At 46.3% G+C, this 18,584-nt stretch overlaps 1 protein-coding gene across 3 annotated transcripts in view; it reads left to right on the top strand.

Annotated features, from left to right (window-relative positions):
- KCNK10 (potassium channel, subfamily K, member 10) overlaps nt 1-18,584 on the top strand; it is a 150,253-nt gene that overhangs the window by 43,513 nt on the left and 88,156 nt on the right. For 2 of the 3 annotated variants that reach the window (XM_008571982.1, XM_008571981.1), the window contains one exon: nt 16,767-17,101. In XM_008571982.1, the coding sequence (XP_008570204.1) occupies nt 16,767-17,101 (335 nt within the window). Of the gene's footprint in view, nt 1-10,596; nt 10,762-16,766; nt 17,102-18,584 lie in introns of those variants that run through there. The other variant, XM_008571983.1, reaches the window with a different exon arrangement.

Below are 18,584 nucleotides of genomic sequence, written 5' to 3'. Positions count from 1 at the left end.
CCATTATGGAGGTGGGCTGGTCCCAAGATCTGCAGGGTGAGTCAGCAGGCTTGAGACCCATGAAGAACTGATTTTTTGAGTCCAAAGGTAAGAAGAATTCTCTCTTTCTTGGGGGAAGGTTGGCCTTTTTGTTCTATTTAGGTCTCCAATTGATTAGATGTTGGCCACGCACTTTATGGAGGGCAATCTGCTTTACTCAGTCTCTGATTTAAATGTTAATCTCATCCAAAAGCAACCTCACAGAAACACTCAGAATAATGTTTGACCGAATATCTGGGCATCCTGTGGCCCAGTCAAGTTGACACATAAAATTAACCATAGTGGGCTATTTGAGAGTGGTCAGAAAAGACCTCTTGAGGTGGTAACATTTAAATTGAGACCCAAAGTATGGGAAGGTGGTAGTTATGAAAAAATAGGGGCAGGGCCTTCCAGACAGTAAGAAACTGAATGGAAACTGAATGGGAACAGAGTGAAGGCTGTAATATGTGGGGTAAGGGGACATATTGTGAGATGAATTTAGAGAGGTGGGCAGAGGCCCTGTTATCAGACATTGGAAGCCATGGTAAGGGGCTTGCATTTTTTTCTAGATGCAATCATGGGAGGCACTGAAAGGTATGAGCAGGGAGGGATGTGAGATGACTATGTTTTGGAAAGATTTTTTTTTGACTGCAGTGTGGAGAATGTATGGGGAGGGAGTGAGAGTGAAAGTAAGGGGACTCGTGAGGACTAGGAGAGAGATGGGGACCTGGACCGAGGGTGAGAGTAGGGAGACAAGGGGAAGTTTCTAGATCTATTTTGGAGGTAGAAATAACAGAACTGTCAGGGAGGAAAAGAGGAGGGACACCAGAAAGTAAGGCCGCCTCTCAGGATCGTGCCTTTTGGGCTTGAGTAAATTGGGGGCATTTAATATCATTTTGGGAGATGAGCCTTCTTTTTTGGTTGGGCTGGTCATCAAGTACAATTTAGACTGACTGAACTTGAGTTACAATTGAGATATCCAAATGAAACTGAACACTAGGCAATTGGGCATGAGAAACTGGAGGTCCGAAGACATTTTAGGTCTGGGCATCTAGATCTGAGCATCACCAGTAAGGGGGAGGTATCTCTAACTATGGCCCAGGAAGAGATGACCCAGGGAGAGAATACAGAGCCAAAGGGGTCCAGGAAGGAACCCATGAAAGTCCAATATTTAGGTAAAAAAGGAAGAATTTGCAGAGTGGATTTAAAAGACCCAACCAGAAAGGGTAACGGAAAATCTTGAGAGTGTGATGTCACAGAGGTCATAAGTGTGGAGCATTTTAAGAAGGAGCAATGTCTTCTGTGTTTCCACTTACGTGTTGCTGAGAGGGGAAGAAATGGGTGGCTGTGATGGTGTCCCTGGATGTGGCAATGTGGGGTAGAGAAGATCCTGAGAAGAGCAGTTTTGGTGGAGTGATAGGGTGGGAGCCTGGTGGAGGTTCTACAGTTTTAGAATTGGTGTAACCCAAGGGCCAGCCCATGGCTCACTTGGAAGAGTGTGGTGCTGATAACACCAAGGCCACGGGTTCGGATCCCTATATAGGGACGGCCAGTTAGCTCACTTGGGAGAGCATGGTGCTGACAACACCAAGTCAAGGGTTAAGATCCCCTTACTGGTCATCTTTAATAACAACAAAAAAAGAATTGGCATAACCCTATTTGGTATTTCACTACAGTTTTGGCTGTTTGTCTTGGGTGAGTGATGGTTGTGCTCTTCCTTTCCCTAACTTAGGGTTGGCAAATAAAATAGCAGATAACTAGTTAAATTTGCATTTTAGGAAAAAAATTGTTTTAAAGTATATCTCCAATATTGCATGGGATATGCTTATCCTAAAAATTTTGTTTTGTTGTTTTTTATCAGAAATTCAGATTTAACTGGGTGTGCTATATTTTTGTTTGCTGAATCTGGCAGCCCACATTGAATTATACACTTTAAAATGGTTAAAATGGTGAATTTTATGTTATGTGAACTTTACTACGCACAAACATCTGACTACTCTAACTAGACTACCACGTAGAAGCTACCATATGGTCTACTGCTGGGTTTAGCCACCTGGGTCAATAAGGAAAGCCAACCTTGTTATTTCTGGTGATATTAATTAATGCCTCTACTAAATTCCCTTGGAGCACTTCAAATGCTGATTTGATAGAAACTGCATTATGTGCTGTGTGGACAGTTAGCTGATATTAATATCTGAATGGAAAGAAACTACCCCTGTACCCATGGTACAACTTAGAGAATGTCATGGAATGGGCCTCCCATGGAAGTTCTCAATGAATTGAGTGAGGTGGCACTTTGGCTATGTTTGTAAAACCAGTTATTTACCCCATGTGCCTGTGGTCCAAAAGGCTTTGCTGATATCGGTGCCTCTCAGTTATGACAGCATAAGTGCAACTGGCTTCCTAGGGACCATTAAAAATCTTTAAATGGCAGGGAACTCTTAGAAATACCCACAAATTTTAAGACAGCTGGACTGAGTCATTCACTATTTTAATTGTTTATACCAATTTCTATGCCTTTCTTTCTACTCTGTTCTATGAATTGGAGGAGATGCAACCACAAGACTATTTCAAATGACCTCTTCAGAGGCAATTTCAAAGCAATTAAGTATGGGTTGAATCCAGACTATATGATGAATTACATATCAGCTAGGGTTTTCTATGAAGATTCTGATCCTTGGCTAAAACCTGAGAACCCAAAGGTTAGATTTAACTGTCTATTAAAATGTTTTTTTCCCTTGTGGTTTCCCCCAAGCTTTCCTATTTACAAGAATCTTGCATCAATAGCTAATCATTTACATGGCAAGCTGAGTGTTGTATTTTCCTTCTACACTAATTTATGGAACTTTACTGTGTGCCAGTATTCAATATCTAATTTGTCTTAGATATTCAAATAATGTCTCATGGTTCTTATAACTGGGGAGTTCTTTGAAAGGAAATATGTTTATAGTGGCTGCTTAATTGCAACTAGCCCATCACATAGAGATTTTGTCTGGCTAACAGATTTGGGTCTGAGGGTCTGTGAGAAGGGACTGTTCTGATAGTGGGGAAGAGGGATTTAACCCTTGAAAATGATGCTCAAGCAAATTTCTGTACAGCCCTGCTTTATGTCCTGTCACTTGGGGAGCAGCTTAAAGACCCGCATAGCAGCTCAGCAGACTTCCATAAGATCCGTGCAAGGATCTGTTTGCTCTCTGAAATTTTGGATGCCTTTTTTAGACCTTGAGTGCTGGGCCTTTCCTGAATTACGTGGAGGTGGAGGTGAAGGTCCCATCCCCTCTCCCTCACACCCAATCCACCCATTCTTTTACCTTGGTTAGCTCCTGGACATCAGGAATTCTGCTTGTCACCTTTGTGCCCCCTGGTGCCCAAAGCCCAGTAGGCACTCAGCAAACATTTGTTGAATTCATTCTATGAACATTAATTGAGCCCTTATTATAAACTGTGCACTGGGATTGGGACTATGGAAGATTCAGAGATGAAAGGGTCCACCTCCAAGGGGCATCTGGAGGAAACTACTCTCTAGTGGGAGGAATAGTTAGCAAGAAAGAATATTTTGGGGTGGAGTGAGGTGTTGGTCTAGCTAGCAAGCCCAGCCTGGCTCAGCAGTTCTCTGGTGTGGAAAGTTCCCCAAGACGCTGGCTCAGCCCTGAGTTTTTCCCTGGCAATGCTGACTTGTCTTCATCAGATCCTATTTTATACCCCAAACTTAGGTGTTGTTAGGAACATACCAAGATGTTTTATTGAAGGGAATCCACTTTCCCAATTTTTGAGTGAGTCTTTTGGTTACTTGAAGACTTCATTAATCAGAGCTATTAATATTTCCAAACTCTGAGTCGTCAGATGAATGGATTTGTACTTTTACTACATTGCTGTCTTCTTAGGCTCTTGAAGGATAGTGTGGCTATTCTTTTCCCTTTTAGGTTTCTCTCTTCCTCTACCCCATTCCCACTCCCAGCCTTCTATAGCTGCATTTGCAGTAAATCACAGAAATGTTGCTGATGTCATCAGTACTGGTATGCATTAGAGGAGCCAGTTTAGAGGAAATTACCCAGAGGGTGATGCTGAAATGCAAAGCTGTTTTGTTGGATATTTTGTAGAAATGGTTTTTGCCCTTTGACAGCTCTTGTTCATTTTTGCTACTTAGTAGGCACAGTGAAGGAAGAACCATCTAAAGTTTTTATTCCATTTAAGTTTTTTTTTGTAGGAGATTTTAGTGACTATGAAATGAGCCAGGAGCACTGAGCTGCTACGTTGGCAAATAGAGAAGCTGAGGCTGCTTGCAAAGCAGAATGTGCTGGGGTGCTGAGCCTCTGTCCCAGTGACCTGGGGACAGGAGCAATGAGAGGTCACACCTCATTCTACAGGAATGTTTGTTCTTAAAAATATGCAAATATAAACCAAAGCCCATTTCAGATGCACACTGAGTGTGCTGTTTAGATGCTTTCTGCAGAAAATCCTTTTGCAAAGTGAATACCTATCTTGCGGAGTAGGATTTCTATATTATATGATCTCAGGTTTGTTTGTAGTGAGGTACACCTTAATGTCTACATGGCATTTATAGGGACAGTTGTCTCTGAGCAGGGAAACAGGGCAGGACTGCTGTGGGGCATCAAGGGCTGTTGAGGCAGGAAACTATAGGTTTAGAGTGATAGCAGTCCCCGAGGCTGTTTAATTTCCCAGCAGTGTTCAGCAGCCTGGATGTAGACTCTGAGCAGAGAGAAGGAATGATGTAGGGGGGTATTTCCAGGTAGCTCCAGGAAGAGACAGAAGGAGGAGTGGAGCCTGTTAGCTGAAGAGGGGTGTTGAACGTGGAATCTAAGCCTGAGTGGGGAAGAGAGAGAGAACATAGGGAGGGCATGACAGAGGGGAGAAGGTAGAGGCAGGATATTATGTGGGGGTCATGAAGGAAGAGAGGCCTGGCCAGTTAGCTCAGCTGGTAGAGCATGGTGCTGCTAATGCTAAGGTCAAGGGTTTGGATGCCTGTGCTGGCCAGCTGCCAAAACAAAAACGAACAAACAAGCAAACAAACAAAAAAAAAAAAAAAAAAAAAAAAAAAGAGGAGAGAGGTGGAAGGACAGGAGGCGCAAGTCAGTGTCTTAATTTGTTCAGGTTGCTATAACAAAATGCTATAGACTAGGTGGCTTTTGAATGACAGAAATTTATTTTGTACCGTTCTGGAGGCTGGGAAGTCCAAGATCAAGGACGATTTGGTGTCTGGTGAAGACCTGTTTCTGGTGTATAGACACCTGTCTTCTCGCTGCATCCTTCCCTGGTGGAAGGGATGAGGGATCTCTCTGGTTTCTATTTTATAAGGGCGCTAATCGCTTTCATGAGGGCTCACCTTTATGGTCTAATCACTCCCCAAAAGCCCCATCTCCTAATACCACCACGTTAGTGATTTGATTTCAATATATGAATTTTGGAGGGGACAGAAACATTCAGATGATAGCAGTGATTGTCTCTTTAATTGAGTATTTCTGAGACAGGGGCATTTCTTGTGATGACGAGGTTCAGGACATGGTCATAGGGGGAGGCAGTTGTGGTGGATGCTGTTGGTGCTGCACGGGGATCCCCCAGATCCGTTTTGCCCTGTGCACCCCTTCTGCAGCTTCCATGGGCTTCTGCCCTTCTAGCTTGCACTTACCTTTTCAGAGGACTTTCCTTGGATATCTTTTCAGAATGCTGTAAGGAGTTTATATATCCTCCAGGGGTTTTCTGTAGTCAATGACTGGTTGAGTAGGACTGTGAAAGCCTAGCTCGCTTGTGTCAAGGTGAGGGAAACTCTGAGATGGGATTTATGCTCCAGAGCTCCTTGTATGTTCAGGTAGAGCCTGAGACTTCACCTGGAGTTGCTTCCTTGCTTGGTTTCTTGCCCTTGCCTGCTTCCCCCATTCGCTTATGGGTTTCTTCTGGAAGCACCCCTAAATGAATCACTTGCAAACCAATCTTCATCTCAGGATCTGCTTCTGGGGAACCCAACCTAAGTCAATGGTTGAAATGGATTGGACATGATGGTAGTGGTAATGGTGATGAATTCAAGGAAACAGGAGGCTCGGGCGTTGGTTGCAGTCTATGTGGGATGCTGAAATCGTTCAGGAGGAAAGCAGGACCTGGATGGAAGGCTCTGGGGAATCATGGGGAGAAGTCAGGTCTACCACTGATGGGCACAAGGAAGAGCAGGCAGTAGAGGAGCCAGAGGGCTTGAGTCTTACAGGAGCAGGCGTTTGACACGAGACTGTGGGGCGCTGGTTCTCTGGGGCAGCGTGGCCATGACATTGTGGGTGAGGGAGATTGAACAGCCTCTGTCTGAGAGCCACACTGAGAGCACAGTGTCCTCAGGAAAAGCCCAGATGTCAGGGAAAAAGGTGCAGGAAGGTGCCCTGAAGAGGCCGAGGAGGAGGGGGAGGTCGTTAGTTCTGCAGCAGGGATTCCTGAGGCTTCTCTGGACTGGTTTGGGATAGGAAGCATGGGGAAGGTTGGATGAGAGGAGAGGAGAGCAGAAAAGAGATCAAAGGTACATCTAGTGTCTTCACTGGCCTCGTACTTCTCAGAAGAATTGTTCCCTTCAGTCTCTTGGTGAATGGTGGCCTGGACATGGGGTGTAGAGTTTGGTTCTATTCCTGGCATGCAGTAGGCATGCATTGGTTGAACAAGTGAATGAATGAATAAGTGAAGTTTCTAGATGCCCCCTCCTTTTTATCATTGTAAACCGTTAATGCACTTGTCACTTCAATGTATTTTATGCTCTGATAAATGCGGAATTTATCAAAGTTCCTCTAGCCACTTGTATCACTATTATTGGGGGGAGGGGATGCAATGGACAAATTTCCTAAGGTTAGGGAATTAGGCAAGAGGCTGGGTGATGGACATAAGTTAGAGGATCTTTCTAGTAGGTTAAAAAATATTTTTCAGTTTTGTCTTCTACTGTGCATCTGTAAGAAGAATTGAGATCAGTATGACTACTTGTGATCTATTTGTCTGTGATTACAGAGACTGAAGGAAGTTTGTTGGTGGGGAAGGACAGGTGTGTGCAGAGGAGGGAGGGTTGGAGAAGTAAGACGGGTTCAACACGTGGGACATTGGAGTAGCCATGTAAAAGCCATGTGAGTAGTTGAGGGGTTTTAAGCAGGAACAAGATGGGTGTTTTATAAGGACCACCTGGCTGCTGTGTGGAGCCGGGTGGGAGGGGACCACTGCAGAAGTCTGGTGAGGAGAGGTAACTGCTTTTGACAAGATGCTTGGGAAAGGCAAAGCTCTATGTTGAAGGAATGGCCCTGATAATAGGAGTAAAACACTTGGCCCCAGGGGAAAAGAAATATTTTTGCAACTGCATATATTATTTTTAATCCCAAAGGAAATGACAAGATCTTTCCTTCTAAAAGTGCTCTTTAGTTGATTTAAATTGTGGAGGAAACGGGCCGGCCCATGGCTCACTCGGTAGAGTGCGGTGCTGATAACACCAAGGCCATGGGTTCGGATCCTATATAGGGATGGCCGGTTAGCTCACTGGGTGAGCGTGGTGCTGACAACACCAAGACAAGGGTTAAGATCCCCTTACTGGTCATCTTTTAAAATAAATAAATAAATCGTGGAGGAAAAATCTTAGGGCAGGAAACAAAATATGTTATTCAGGAAGCATTTTGGAAGAAGACACAAGAACCCCAGCTGTGGCTGTTTGCCTTTAGGGCCTTGACCATGGAATCAGGACAAGTGAGTCCATCTCGCTAACATGGGGGAGTCTGGGGAGTACTGGGAGAACCACGGGGTAGGCAGCGCCAGGTCCTGAAAGACAAGTGGTGCAGTGGGAGATAGCTGGGCCGTGCTGACCAGCTCAGCACACACAAGGAAAGCTCTGGCCTGCGCTCTTTGTGCCCTGGGTGGAAGGGTGAGGTTTTAATTCATTTTACCTGCTGCCAGGAGCAACCTATGATGCCCAGAAGTTCTAGAGTGGGGGTTCTGTTGAAAAGGGTTTCCTGGCAGCCAGAGAGAGAAAATGCTGAAGGCCACAAAATGATACTGTAGGACAGTAATGGATTCATCAAGGACACACTGGGACCTCCTGTGGGCCAGGCCTTGTGAATGGTGCTGGAGTCAGAGACTGGAATAAGAGCTCCCATCTGTGACTCCCAGGAAGCCACATCCTGGTTCTCCTCTTTTCCTCTCTAGTTCTTTCTTGTTTGACTTTGTGCATTCGGTCCCACGTTTCCCCCCTGCCCATGTTCATTGTCCCTTAAATGTTGCTCCCTTGGGGTCCATCTTTTCCTCTCTTCTCCTTTTACATCTCCCTCCCGACGACTTCATCCAGTCCTGTGGCTTCAATGCCACTTACATACGCATCACTCTCAAACCTAGGGACCCAGCTCCATTTTCCCCCTGAGTTCCAGTCCCTTATGCCTAATGTCCACTGGATAGCTCCACCTGGATGTGCTACAGGAACTGCACACCTAAGTCTCCTGCATTTTTTGTCTTGGAGAATACCAGGCTCTAACAAGCCAGTCACCTGGGAGTCATCCTAAACCCATCTCTCCACATTGCTCACTTCCCACAAGCACTGGGACCTATAGCTTTTCCTTCCTTCACACCCCTCGTCTCTGACCTCTGCTGTTCATCCCCTCTGCTGCTGCGTGAGTGGAGGTCCTCATCATCTGTTCCGGCAAACTCCTACCCACGCTCCCTGCTGACGGTCTCTCACTTCGCCAGTCTCCTCTTTGCGCTGCTGCCAGAGTCAGCTTGCTCAACCCACATCTGATCCCACAGCTCCTCTCTCTGCGTTAGTCTACATGGACTAATAAGACTTACAAGACAGGCTGTCCCCTGCCTGTTTCTCCAGCTTTATTTCAGTGAAGCCATTTACACACCCTCTAGTCCTGACACACAGCCCTGGTGTAATTTCCCAAATGCCCCAGGCCAATTCTTGGCTGAATGTCTTTATACCTTTTGCCCCTCTCGCTGGTCTGCCTTCCTGTCTGCCCCCTTGACTTCTGGCAGGCACCTACTTCTCCTTCTATGCCAGTGGGCATCTCGTCTTTGAAGTCTTTTCTGGTCTCCTTCTTGGCAGAATTGACCGCTTCCTCGTCACGTCTCTCTGTACCCCGTACCTATCTGTAGCACTTTGCACTTTGCAAATGCACTTTGCACTTCACAAACGCACTTTGCAAATGTACTTTGTTGTATTTGTTTGCCTAGATCACATAATTCTGTCCACCTCCTAATAACAGGGATAGCTCATGTTGATTGAGTGCTTGATTTGAACTAAGCATTGAGCCACATGCCCTATGTTACTATGTTGAATCTTCCCAGCAGTGCTATTACTTCTGTATCTTTCCAGTCTGGAGCCCTTAGGGGTCCTGCCTAGTGTTTTCTGGGGAGGGTGGGGCTGCGATGGGACTTAAACCAGTGGTAGAGGGTAGCCCAGAGGACCACTGAAGTCCTTCCCCTCTCCTGTTTTCCCCAATCGTAAGGTCCTAATTCTCTGGGCCCCCATCTGCTGGTAGAGAAGGCCCCTGGGACTTTGTGCCATCCCTTTGCTTTATAAATACAGGAAGAGATTTGGGGTAAGATCAGGAGAAACCATTTGCTTACTAGTCCTGTGAAGGAAGTCACTGGTCCTTTGAGATCCGAATGAACACAGCTCCCTTTGTATTTTCAGGTTGGGACACACATTAACAGGGCAGGGCAAGGAAAGCCCTTGTCTTTGGTGTCTTCAAATCCAAGTTTATGCAGTTTGGTCCTAGCCAGAGGGACCCCAGAAAGGCAGACAGGAGGGAAATTTTGCCTGTCTGGTACCTCAACAAGGGTGATTCATACCATTCAATAGATTTTTTTCTTTTATTACAAGTATTTTGTACCCATGAGTAAAACAGAACCTTCCAGCCCTTCATGAAGAAAACAAGCAAGTCCAGAACTGAGTGTCTGGAGCACAGTGAAGCGAATTACTGCTCTGTTCTCTTTCTAATCCTCCCTAGCGATTGTACCAACCATAAAGAACTCTCCTTGGACCATTTGCCTTCTGAGAACTTTAACACCTTGACTTTGGATGTCTGTCTGTGGAACAGAACACAGTCGTACTGGGACTGCTTCTATCTGCTAGATTAACTGTGCAGTCAAATTTTCTTGGGGGGATGTGTGTGAACTTGTATCATGAATATTGTCCCTAGGTAAATTTCTGGATGAATGAGTAGATGAATTCAGGAATGGAACACTCTGTAATTAGAAATCCCCTAGTTGTAGGCAGTCTACTAATTTCTGCATTGAGACATAGAGGAAGGACATCTGCTCATACTAGGGCATGGGCAGGTGGGCAGTCAGGGAGGACTCCTTGGAGGTAGTGACACATGAGGTGAGTTTTGAAGTAGGTGGAAGAGTTAGCTAAAAAAAGAGTTGGGAGGAGAAAGGAATCTGGGTCAAGACCTGTTTCTCTGGGACAGCCCAGAGGATGGCATCAGTGGGCAGCTCAGCCTGAACGAGCCTGAGTGCTGCTGGGTCTGACTGGGGCAAAGGTAGCCATGGGGGCGTGGAAGCAGGTAAGGCTGGGGAGATAGGCAGGTGCCAGGTCCTGGAAAGGAGAGTCTTGGAGCAAGCCACGAGCCTGCACTTTACTCTGATCTCTGTGGTGCCTCCAGGGGCTCTTAAGCAGGGAGTCAATGTGATCAGATTCCCACCTGACTGAGAGCTCCACGTGGTGGAATGTGGAGGATGGATTTAAGGGGGACAGGATTGGAAGCTGTCACAGTGATTCAGGTGAGAGAAGACAAGGGTCTGGACAAATGAGAGAGGAGAGGACAGATGTGAGACAAGGTGGCAGCCTGTTCTAGCCTCCTCTTCCTCCCCCTTCAGCCTTGTTTTCTTCTCTTTTCTGGGCTCCATAGGGTCCTCGTTGTCCATGATATGTTGGTGTCTTCTGTCTGGAAGCAAAGCCTGAAGTTTTAAAGAGAGCCAGAGGGAGGGGGCACTGCTTACCCCAAAGGGAGAGCTTCTCCTCGGGTGGCATTTTGGGAGTGTGGCTGCTCATTTAGTGTGTCTGGACTGAGCGTTAGTGCCATTCTTATTGGAACTGGCTGATCGACTTTAAGGTATGGCTGTCCCGTGGAGACAGGAAAAACAAGACGTGGCTATTGGGGTATCTGGAGTCACAGGAAGCACACACACTTTCTCTGCTCTGACAGCTGCTGTGACAACCGCAGGCGGGTGTGGTTGGAGCACATGAGGTGGAATCTTTGCTTCTGATCTGTCCTAACCCCTTCATTCCCCACCAGCCTGAAGTCTGCCTAGTCCAGGGAAACCTTTGAGGGACTCCAGGCTGAACTTTGCCCTGGGGTTCTTGGAAAGCTCTGAGCTGCCAGTGTGGGTGGTGGCCTTGGAATGATTCCAGACCTGGAAACGATTCCAGGCGGGGGAAACGAGACGAGGGTGTTGTCTGCCTTCCGCCAGTGCGTCTGCAGTCACAGTCGTACTTTGCTTGGGTCAATAGGCAGAGTCATGTTGCTGTGTGACAGTGGCACCTCTGAGGTGGCTGCGTTTAGGTTTCCGAGAGACTCTGAATCCTTAGGATGCCATTTGTCTCAGGCAGTGTGGAGGAGTGGAGCCGCTCAGGGTTAGGAGTCTGAAGTCAGATTCCAGGATGTCACTGCATTTTAGCCTGTGATAGGCTGCTCAGTGTCACCTCTCTCGCCTCAGTTTCCTCATCTGTCAAGGAGGGCAGATAATGATCTTCCTTCACAGAAGACTCTGTGAAGATAAAATAGTTTCACACATGCATAAGATCTTTGTCAATTCTCCCGTTAACTCTGAAGGCAGGGATATGTCTTATTCATTTATGTATGCCCAGTGCCAAGCATGGTGCCCAGCAAATTAGGATGTTTGTTGATTGAATGGTAAAGTCCATGGGGCCTGGCAAAGACTGAGGAATATAAAATTACCAAGAACTTGTTCAACCATGAAAAAAAACATACCCCTGTATTCATTCACATTTAGGTAGAAATGAAATGTGCTAACATTAGAGAGGAAACATTTAAAAATGAACATTAACTGAAGGGATATTGTCTTCCAGCATTTCCTTCTCATCAATTCTTGGTAGCACTTTTGCTGCCAAACACTTTTCTGTTGGAGTCATGCAGTATGATATGTCCCTACTTTATATGATCCATCGTTATCGATACATTATATGGGAAAGAGCTCCAGCACTGCTAGGAGACTGAAGTAGTCAATCTCATAGACTGGGAAATAATTTTATGCTTGTCTGAAAAAAATGATTTTCCTATTTCTAGATAAAAGCTCCCTTTCCACCTGGAATTGCTTTGTTTCCTATTTTCTTGTTCCTATGTTCCACAGGAGGAGCTGACTTTGAAGTCAGGTTATTCTAGTTTTAGTCCTGGTTTCTTCACTTTCTGTCCACTTTACCTTAGCTTAGTCATTTTTGCCTGTCTGGGACTATGTCTTTATCTGTGAAGTGGGGCACTTGTGGGCCTTCAGCTGGGGGTGTGTAATTGGCCAAGAGCCCCAGCTGCTTCTCTGAATCCACTGCTGGGCTTGCAGTGCAGGCGCATTTCCCATGGGCTGCTCCCAGCCAGTGACTAAATGCGGCGAGGATGCGATTGCAGCATTGTTCCTGGGAGACACAGGACTCCTCCGATGGCTGGCTTTGGCTCAAGGACTCCGTGACCACCTTGCTGAACCTTCCTTAGACTGCAGGTTGTCTAGGATGCTTACATCCATCCTTCCTTCCCTCTCTCCTTCCCTCTGGGTCAGACTTACGTAGCACCTGAACTGTCTGGTCCCCCTGACTCCCTCTCATTTTCCCTCACACCTGCGTATCCTCTAATAAAATCCATGCACCTCTCATCCTTTCTTGGCATTTGCTTTTGGGAGGACCTGGACCCACACAGTGTGATAATTCCTCATAGTGGGGACCTAAGGCAACCATGCAAGCCAGTGTTTATCAGAGTGGCGGGCACAGTGTAAGTGCTGTGTAAGTGCTCAGTGAGTGATCGGGGCTTCTGTCACCTTTACCACCACCACTGCCACCGTCATCAACACCATTTGGCCAGTTTTGCTTCTTTGCTGGCTCCAGGCCCAGAGACCTCTGGTGGCTCATCCCAGGTCACAAGGCAATTTTGTTAAAGTGAGAGCAACTGTATTAGTCCATTTCTGTTGCTTATAACAGAATACATGAAACTGCGTAATTTATAAAAAACAGAGGCTTATTTGGCTCACGATTCTGGGACAGCTGCATCTGGCATGGGCCTCAGGCTGCTTCTACTCATGGTGGAGCAGGGCAGCCAGTGGGTGCACGATTGCATGGCAAGAGGAAGCAAGAGAGAGAGAGCAAGATGGGGATGTGCCAGGGTCCTTTAAACAACCAGCTCCCACGGGAACTAATAGAGCGAGAACCCACTCACTAACCCCCCCCCCAGGGAGGGCATTAATCTATTCACGAGGGATCTGACCCCATGACCAAACACCTCCCAACTCTACCACATTGGAGATTAGATTTCAATATGGGCTTTGAGGTGACAACATATCCAAACTCTATCAGCGATTATAGTTTTGGAGGAGAAGAAATGGATTAATTAAAACATCCTTTGGAAATGTATCCACCTTAAGGGAAAAGCACAATCCAAATCCTTTTCCAACCATCTTAATGAGCAATCATATTACTAAAGCCACCAACTCCCTTTTTAGTCAAATGCATGAAAGTTTTTGTAACATTCTGTGGTCCCTGCCAGTACTCCTGACATCTTCAAATATGCTCCAGTCAGCAAACCAGGGCCACTCACTTCCAATTCCTGAGAACCCTGTGGGGGTTTTAAAAAGAGTGCTGTTATTATTCACATTTCACAGGTAAGCAAACAGAGAAACTAAGTGACAGTTTCAAGGTCACCCAGTCACTGACGGGTTTGGGACTGAAACTCTGGTTTTTGCTCTGGTGAGTTTGTGGATTCTGTTCAAACTCTGCTCCAGGTGACAATCTCTTAGCAAACTGGCACCAAGAACTGGCCTGAAAAGACCTTTCTCAAGCCCAATTCTGCCCAGCCTCAGGGATGCTAGCAGCTCTGTTATCGCCCATGATGCAGGTCAGTGAAGGGGACCCAGCTCCCACTACCCTCTGTGCTCAGACCATCATTTGTCACCTGCTGGGGCTTTATCCTAATGCTAGTTACCTGGTGCTGTGGAGTATGTGACTTAAGTGGACTGTCAATCCCCCAGAGCTGGGAGGGACCATAGCACAGCCCCTCGTGCCCATTTAGTGTGAAATAAATGCTTGTTATTGAGGGTGGTATTGAGTCTGATAGGGCTTTTGTGTGTAGTCCGAAGGAATTATCAACATTAAGGGCTGGCTGGTTATCCCAGCTGGTTCGAGTGTGGCATTATAACACCAAGGTCAAGGATTTGGATCCCTGTACCGGACAACTGCCAAAAAACTGCAACAGAAACCAACTGTTTGCTCTATGCCAGGCACTGTGCTAAGAAAGAAAGATCCAATGATTAAAAGATGAGCTTTCTGACTCCAAGAGATTTATGGGCTAGTGGTGGAGATCAGCATTCTGAGTCTGCCCAGCATCCAGGAGGACTTCATGGAGGAAGCAGCTGTGGGCTGAGACTGAGGAGGATAGGAGTTTGCAGGCAGATGAGGGTGGGGAGGGGGTGACTGGCCGAGGAAACACCTGTGAAGGTATGGGGGCCTGAACAGAGCGTGGCCGTGTTTGAGGACCTGCTGTTCAGTATTGCTGGAATGTCAAGTTGTCCTCCGTTTGGCACTGCTCATCCACGTTGTGTGTGTGGCTTGGATGTGCTAACATTCCCTCTGTCCTTCCATTCTTCATTCATCTGATCAGGAGAAGGGAAGAGGTGCTTCCAGAGGTGGTATTTAGCCTGAGATTCACGGGTCAGAAGCTGGGGGTAAACAGAAGCAGGGAGGTCACTTAGGAGGCTGCTGGATTGGTCCAGGCAAGACGTGATGGTGGCCTGGATGAGACTGGTGGCCACAGGGATCGTGAGAGGCACAAGGAATTGACACACCGAGGAGGCAGAATGAATGGGAAACACTGGCAGTGTTGAAAGAAAGCCGCCCTAGATGAGCCTCAGTTTCCCAGTATGAACAAGGGCAAGTAGGAACCTGAATGTCATGTCTTTAGGGAAGGGTTAGCAAGAACATAATGCCCAGGTGGCTGATTCTAATATCTAGGTCTTTCAGTCAGAGATTCCAGAGAATATTGTGTTCATGTAAGTCCCAGGGAAATTTAACATTGAATGATTTTATTGGATAGAATAATATGCCTCAAAAGGCTTGGTTTCCAAAGAGAAAAGCTGAATTCAAGGGTCTAGAAGGAGAGGCCAGTGTTTACAAACTTAGATTCTTCTAAGTGGCCACCCCTATGGCCAGGCATTGTCAGGGTCATCGGTATTTTGAACAAGGAATGACAGTCCCCCTCTTTGATCCACTTTGACTTTTCCAGTGCAGCAATTGAGCAGTTTAGCCCCTAACTAGAGTGGGACTGTTTGCCCCACTTAGGTAATTAGGTTTGTCATCTCCTAGTACCTTATTTACACAACATCCAGGCTGCACAGCTACAGAGGCCATAGTAAGAATTACAGTAATAAAGAGAGACAAAACTGAAGTGCAGTGGCCGTTCATTGCTGTACAAGACAGATTTCTGCAATGCATGATAGCAGCAGATGTGCGATACTGCCTCAAACTTCCTGCCGTCACAGAAGAGCCTTCAGCTTAATTTAGTTATTTCCAAGGTAATGAGACTGCCCTTATAGGGAACAGGGACCTTAGAGAATTCCATGTATTCCAAAAACCAGGGGAAATTTTCTTTCCAGTGGCTTTGTATTGCAATAAAATAAAAGAAAAATTCTATTACTAATAGATCAGGAGTGGTTACATCTACGTTATCGCATTTTCTATTGAGAAACACATTTAAGATCTGTTTCATTATTATTGTTATTTTCAGGAAACAAGGCTAATTGGCATAAAACATCATTCAGTGTTTTTTTCCCTCATGGCCACCTTTCTTTTTCTTTCTTTGTCTTTCCTGCTAATAGTCTTCAAGAACCCAAACCTTCTTTACTGTGTCTAAGTTTTGACTCTTTTTCCCTTGTAACAAGCGCATCCTTCTTTTCTTTGTTTTGTGTCAAGGGACTTTTTGCGTACTAGGTGCTCATCTCTTCTCTGCTCTTGGTATTGTCTTGTCCTCAGTTCTTGGACAGGGTAGCTGGGTACCCCTCTCCGATTTATTTTCTCTCCATGTTGAACAGTATGTGAAACATGGTGATTTGTCGTATTTCTCACACATCGTTTGAACAAGGAAACTAAGGGAGGAGATGAACCATAAATAACAGAGAGATGGCTTTCCGATTTGGACCCTTGTAGAAAAATACAGTCATTTCAAACTCATTTAATACATTATTGTTCAAAAAGCTAGGAGCCCTGGTGCTCATTTTTTAGAATTCAAACAGGCACTTAGCAACTGATCAAATTCCCTATCAGCACAGGCTTGGTGAACCTATTTTTATTATTTATTTATTTATTTATTATTTTAACATTTGCTTCTGCATTTGGAGGACTGTGTTGTTTCAATATACGATTATACTGGACAATGATTCACTGAGGGACGAACCCATTTTTAATCCTTGCATTTGAAAATTGGCTTAAGGAGGACATCTGTGCTTTGTTTCTGACAAGTTTTGTGTTTTGCATTGATAAACAAACTCTCTTCTCTCTCCCCACCCTGACTCCTCAGTGGCTGTCCCCGCAGCAGTGCCGGCGGTGTGTCAGCCCAAGAGCGCCACTAACGGGCACCCCCCGGCTCCACGCCTCTCCATTTCCTCCCGAGCCACGGTGGTAGCCAGGATGGAAGGTGCCTCCCAGGGGGGCCTGCAGACCGTCATGAAGTGGAAGACCGTGGTTGCCATCTTTGTGGTCGTGGTGGTCTACCTTGTCACGGGTGGGCTCGTCTTCCGGGCCTTGGAGCAGCCGTTCGAGAGCAGCCAGAAGAACACCATTGCCTTGGAGAAGGCGGAATTCCTGCGGGATCACATCTGTGTGAGCCCCCAAGAGCTGGAGACATTGATCCAGGTGAGCCAGGGCGAGTCAACCATAGACCAACCTGTGGGAAGAGACGACAACATTGATTTTGTCTTTCTGGGTCACTGACTGTTGCCTTTGGTTGAGACACTCCCAGTGGTCAGGGAGATCTTCTCTGGGGAGCTGAGACCTCAAAGAAGCCAGAGAGCAAAGCAGGTGACGATGTGGGGGAAGAGGGATCACGAAGGCGATGGCCTTGACGTCGGGGCAGGCTGTGCTGTGCAGCACCTGGGTTTGGGTGTGGTGCTCAGAGGTGGCAGCAGGTTCTGAACTGTCTGTGGAACGCTGGGATAAGAAGGTGCCCTGGAAGCCAAAGAAAGAATTTTGAGCAAGATGGATGTATTAACCTGTCCAAGGTCAGTGAGGCTGGAATAGAGAAAAGCCACCAGATGTGTGGGTGAAGAGGCTGTTGGTGGCTTCAGTGAGCTGTTTTAGTAAACTAGTGGGGATGAAATAATAGGATAATAATGATAATAATAATCAAGGTTACTGTTTTTGAACAATTAGACTATGTATCAGGCATCGTACTAAGGCCTTTACATACTCGGGATATTAACGAAAAAAGAGCCATGAGTGAACAGAGGCAGAGAACTTGGGATGCAACCTAAAGAAGCACGACCACACAAGGCCAAGGGTTGTGGGCGTGGCAGGGCTGGACTGTGGCGGAAGGGCTGTAGGAGAGTGGAGAGTCACCTAAGGTGGAGTGATGGGAGGGTGTGGAACAGGAATGAAAAAAGAGCCATGAGTGAACAGAGGCAGAGAACTTGGGATGCAACCTAAAGAAGCACGACCACACAAGGCCAAGGGTGGTGGGCGTGGCAGGGCTGGACTGTGGCGAAAGGGCTGTAGGAGAGTGGAGAGTCACCTAAGGTGGAGTGATGGGAGGGTGTGGAACAGGAAGCTTGAGACACCTGGGGAGCCCGAGAGAGAGCCAAATCCCACGAGGAGGAAAGGGAAAGGGTTGAGAACCCAGGTGGAGGGCTTCGCCTTGGCAGTGATGGAGGAAGGCTGCCTTCCTGTCCTAGACACTCTCCTGAACCATGAAGAGGGGTCCTGGTGGAAGGCGGTGACATTTATGGAGCCTCATCTTTCTGAGGATTCTAAAGTTTGGAAGGCAGAGGGATGGAAAAGGCAGCTCCTGCCTTTTCTTCTGGCTCTGTAGTCACGTGCATTAAATTCTAAGGGCTGCTACAGTCCAGGATTGTGTAGGATTCACAAGTACAGGCTGGCTTTTTATTTATTTCGAATGACACTGATTGGGTGGGGAAATTCTGATGCTATCCATGATCTAGCACCTTCATAGTAATCACATTCTTTTAAATTAGTTTTGATAATCTGACTTGACTCTTAAATAAATAGAAATAGAAATCACCCCCTGAATAAATATGATTTTATAACTATGTCCTAAATTTCTTTTTTATTGAAACATACATATTTGTGGGGTACAGAGTTGAGTATCAATACCTGTGTACAA

This window comes from Galeopterus variegatus, unplaced genomic scaffold (assembly GCF_000696425.1).
Source record: "Galeopterus variegatus unplaced genomic scaffold, G_variegatus-3.0.2 Scaffold742, whole genome shotgun sequence".
In the NCBI taxonomy this organism is placed as follows: domain Eukaryota; kingdom Metazoa; phylum Chordata; class Mammalia; order Dermoptera; family Cynocephalidae; genus Galeopterus; species Galeopterus variegatus.
The sequence above is the reverse complement of the archived record's forward strand: the minus strand, read 5'-3'. Positions and strand labels throughout refer to the sequence as shown.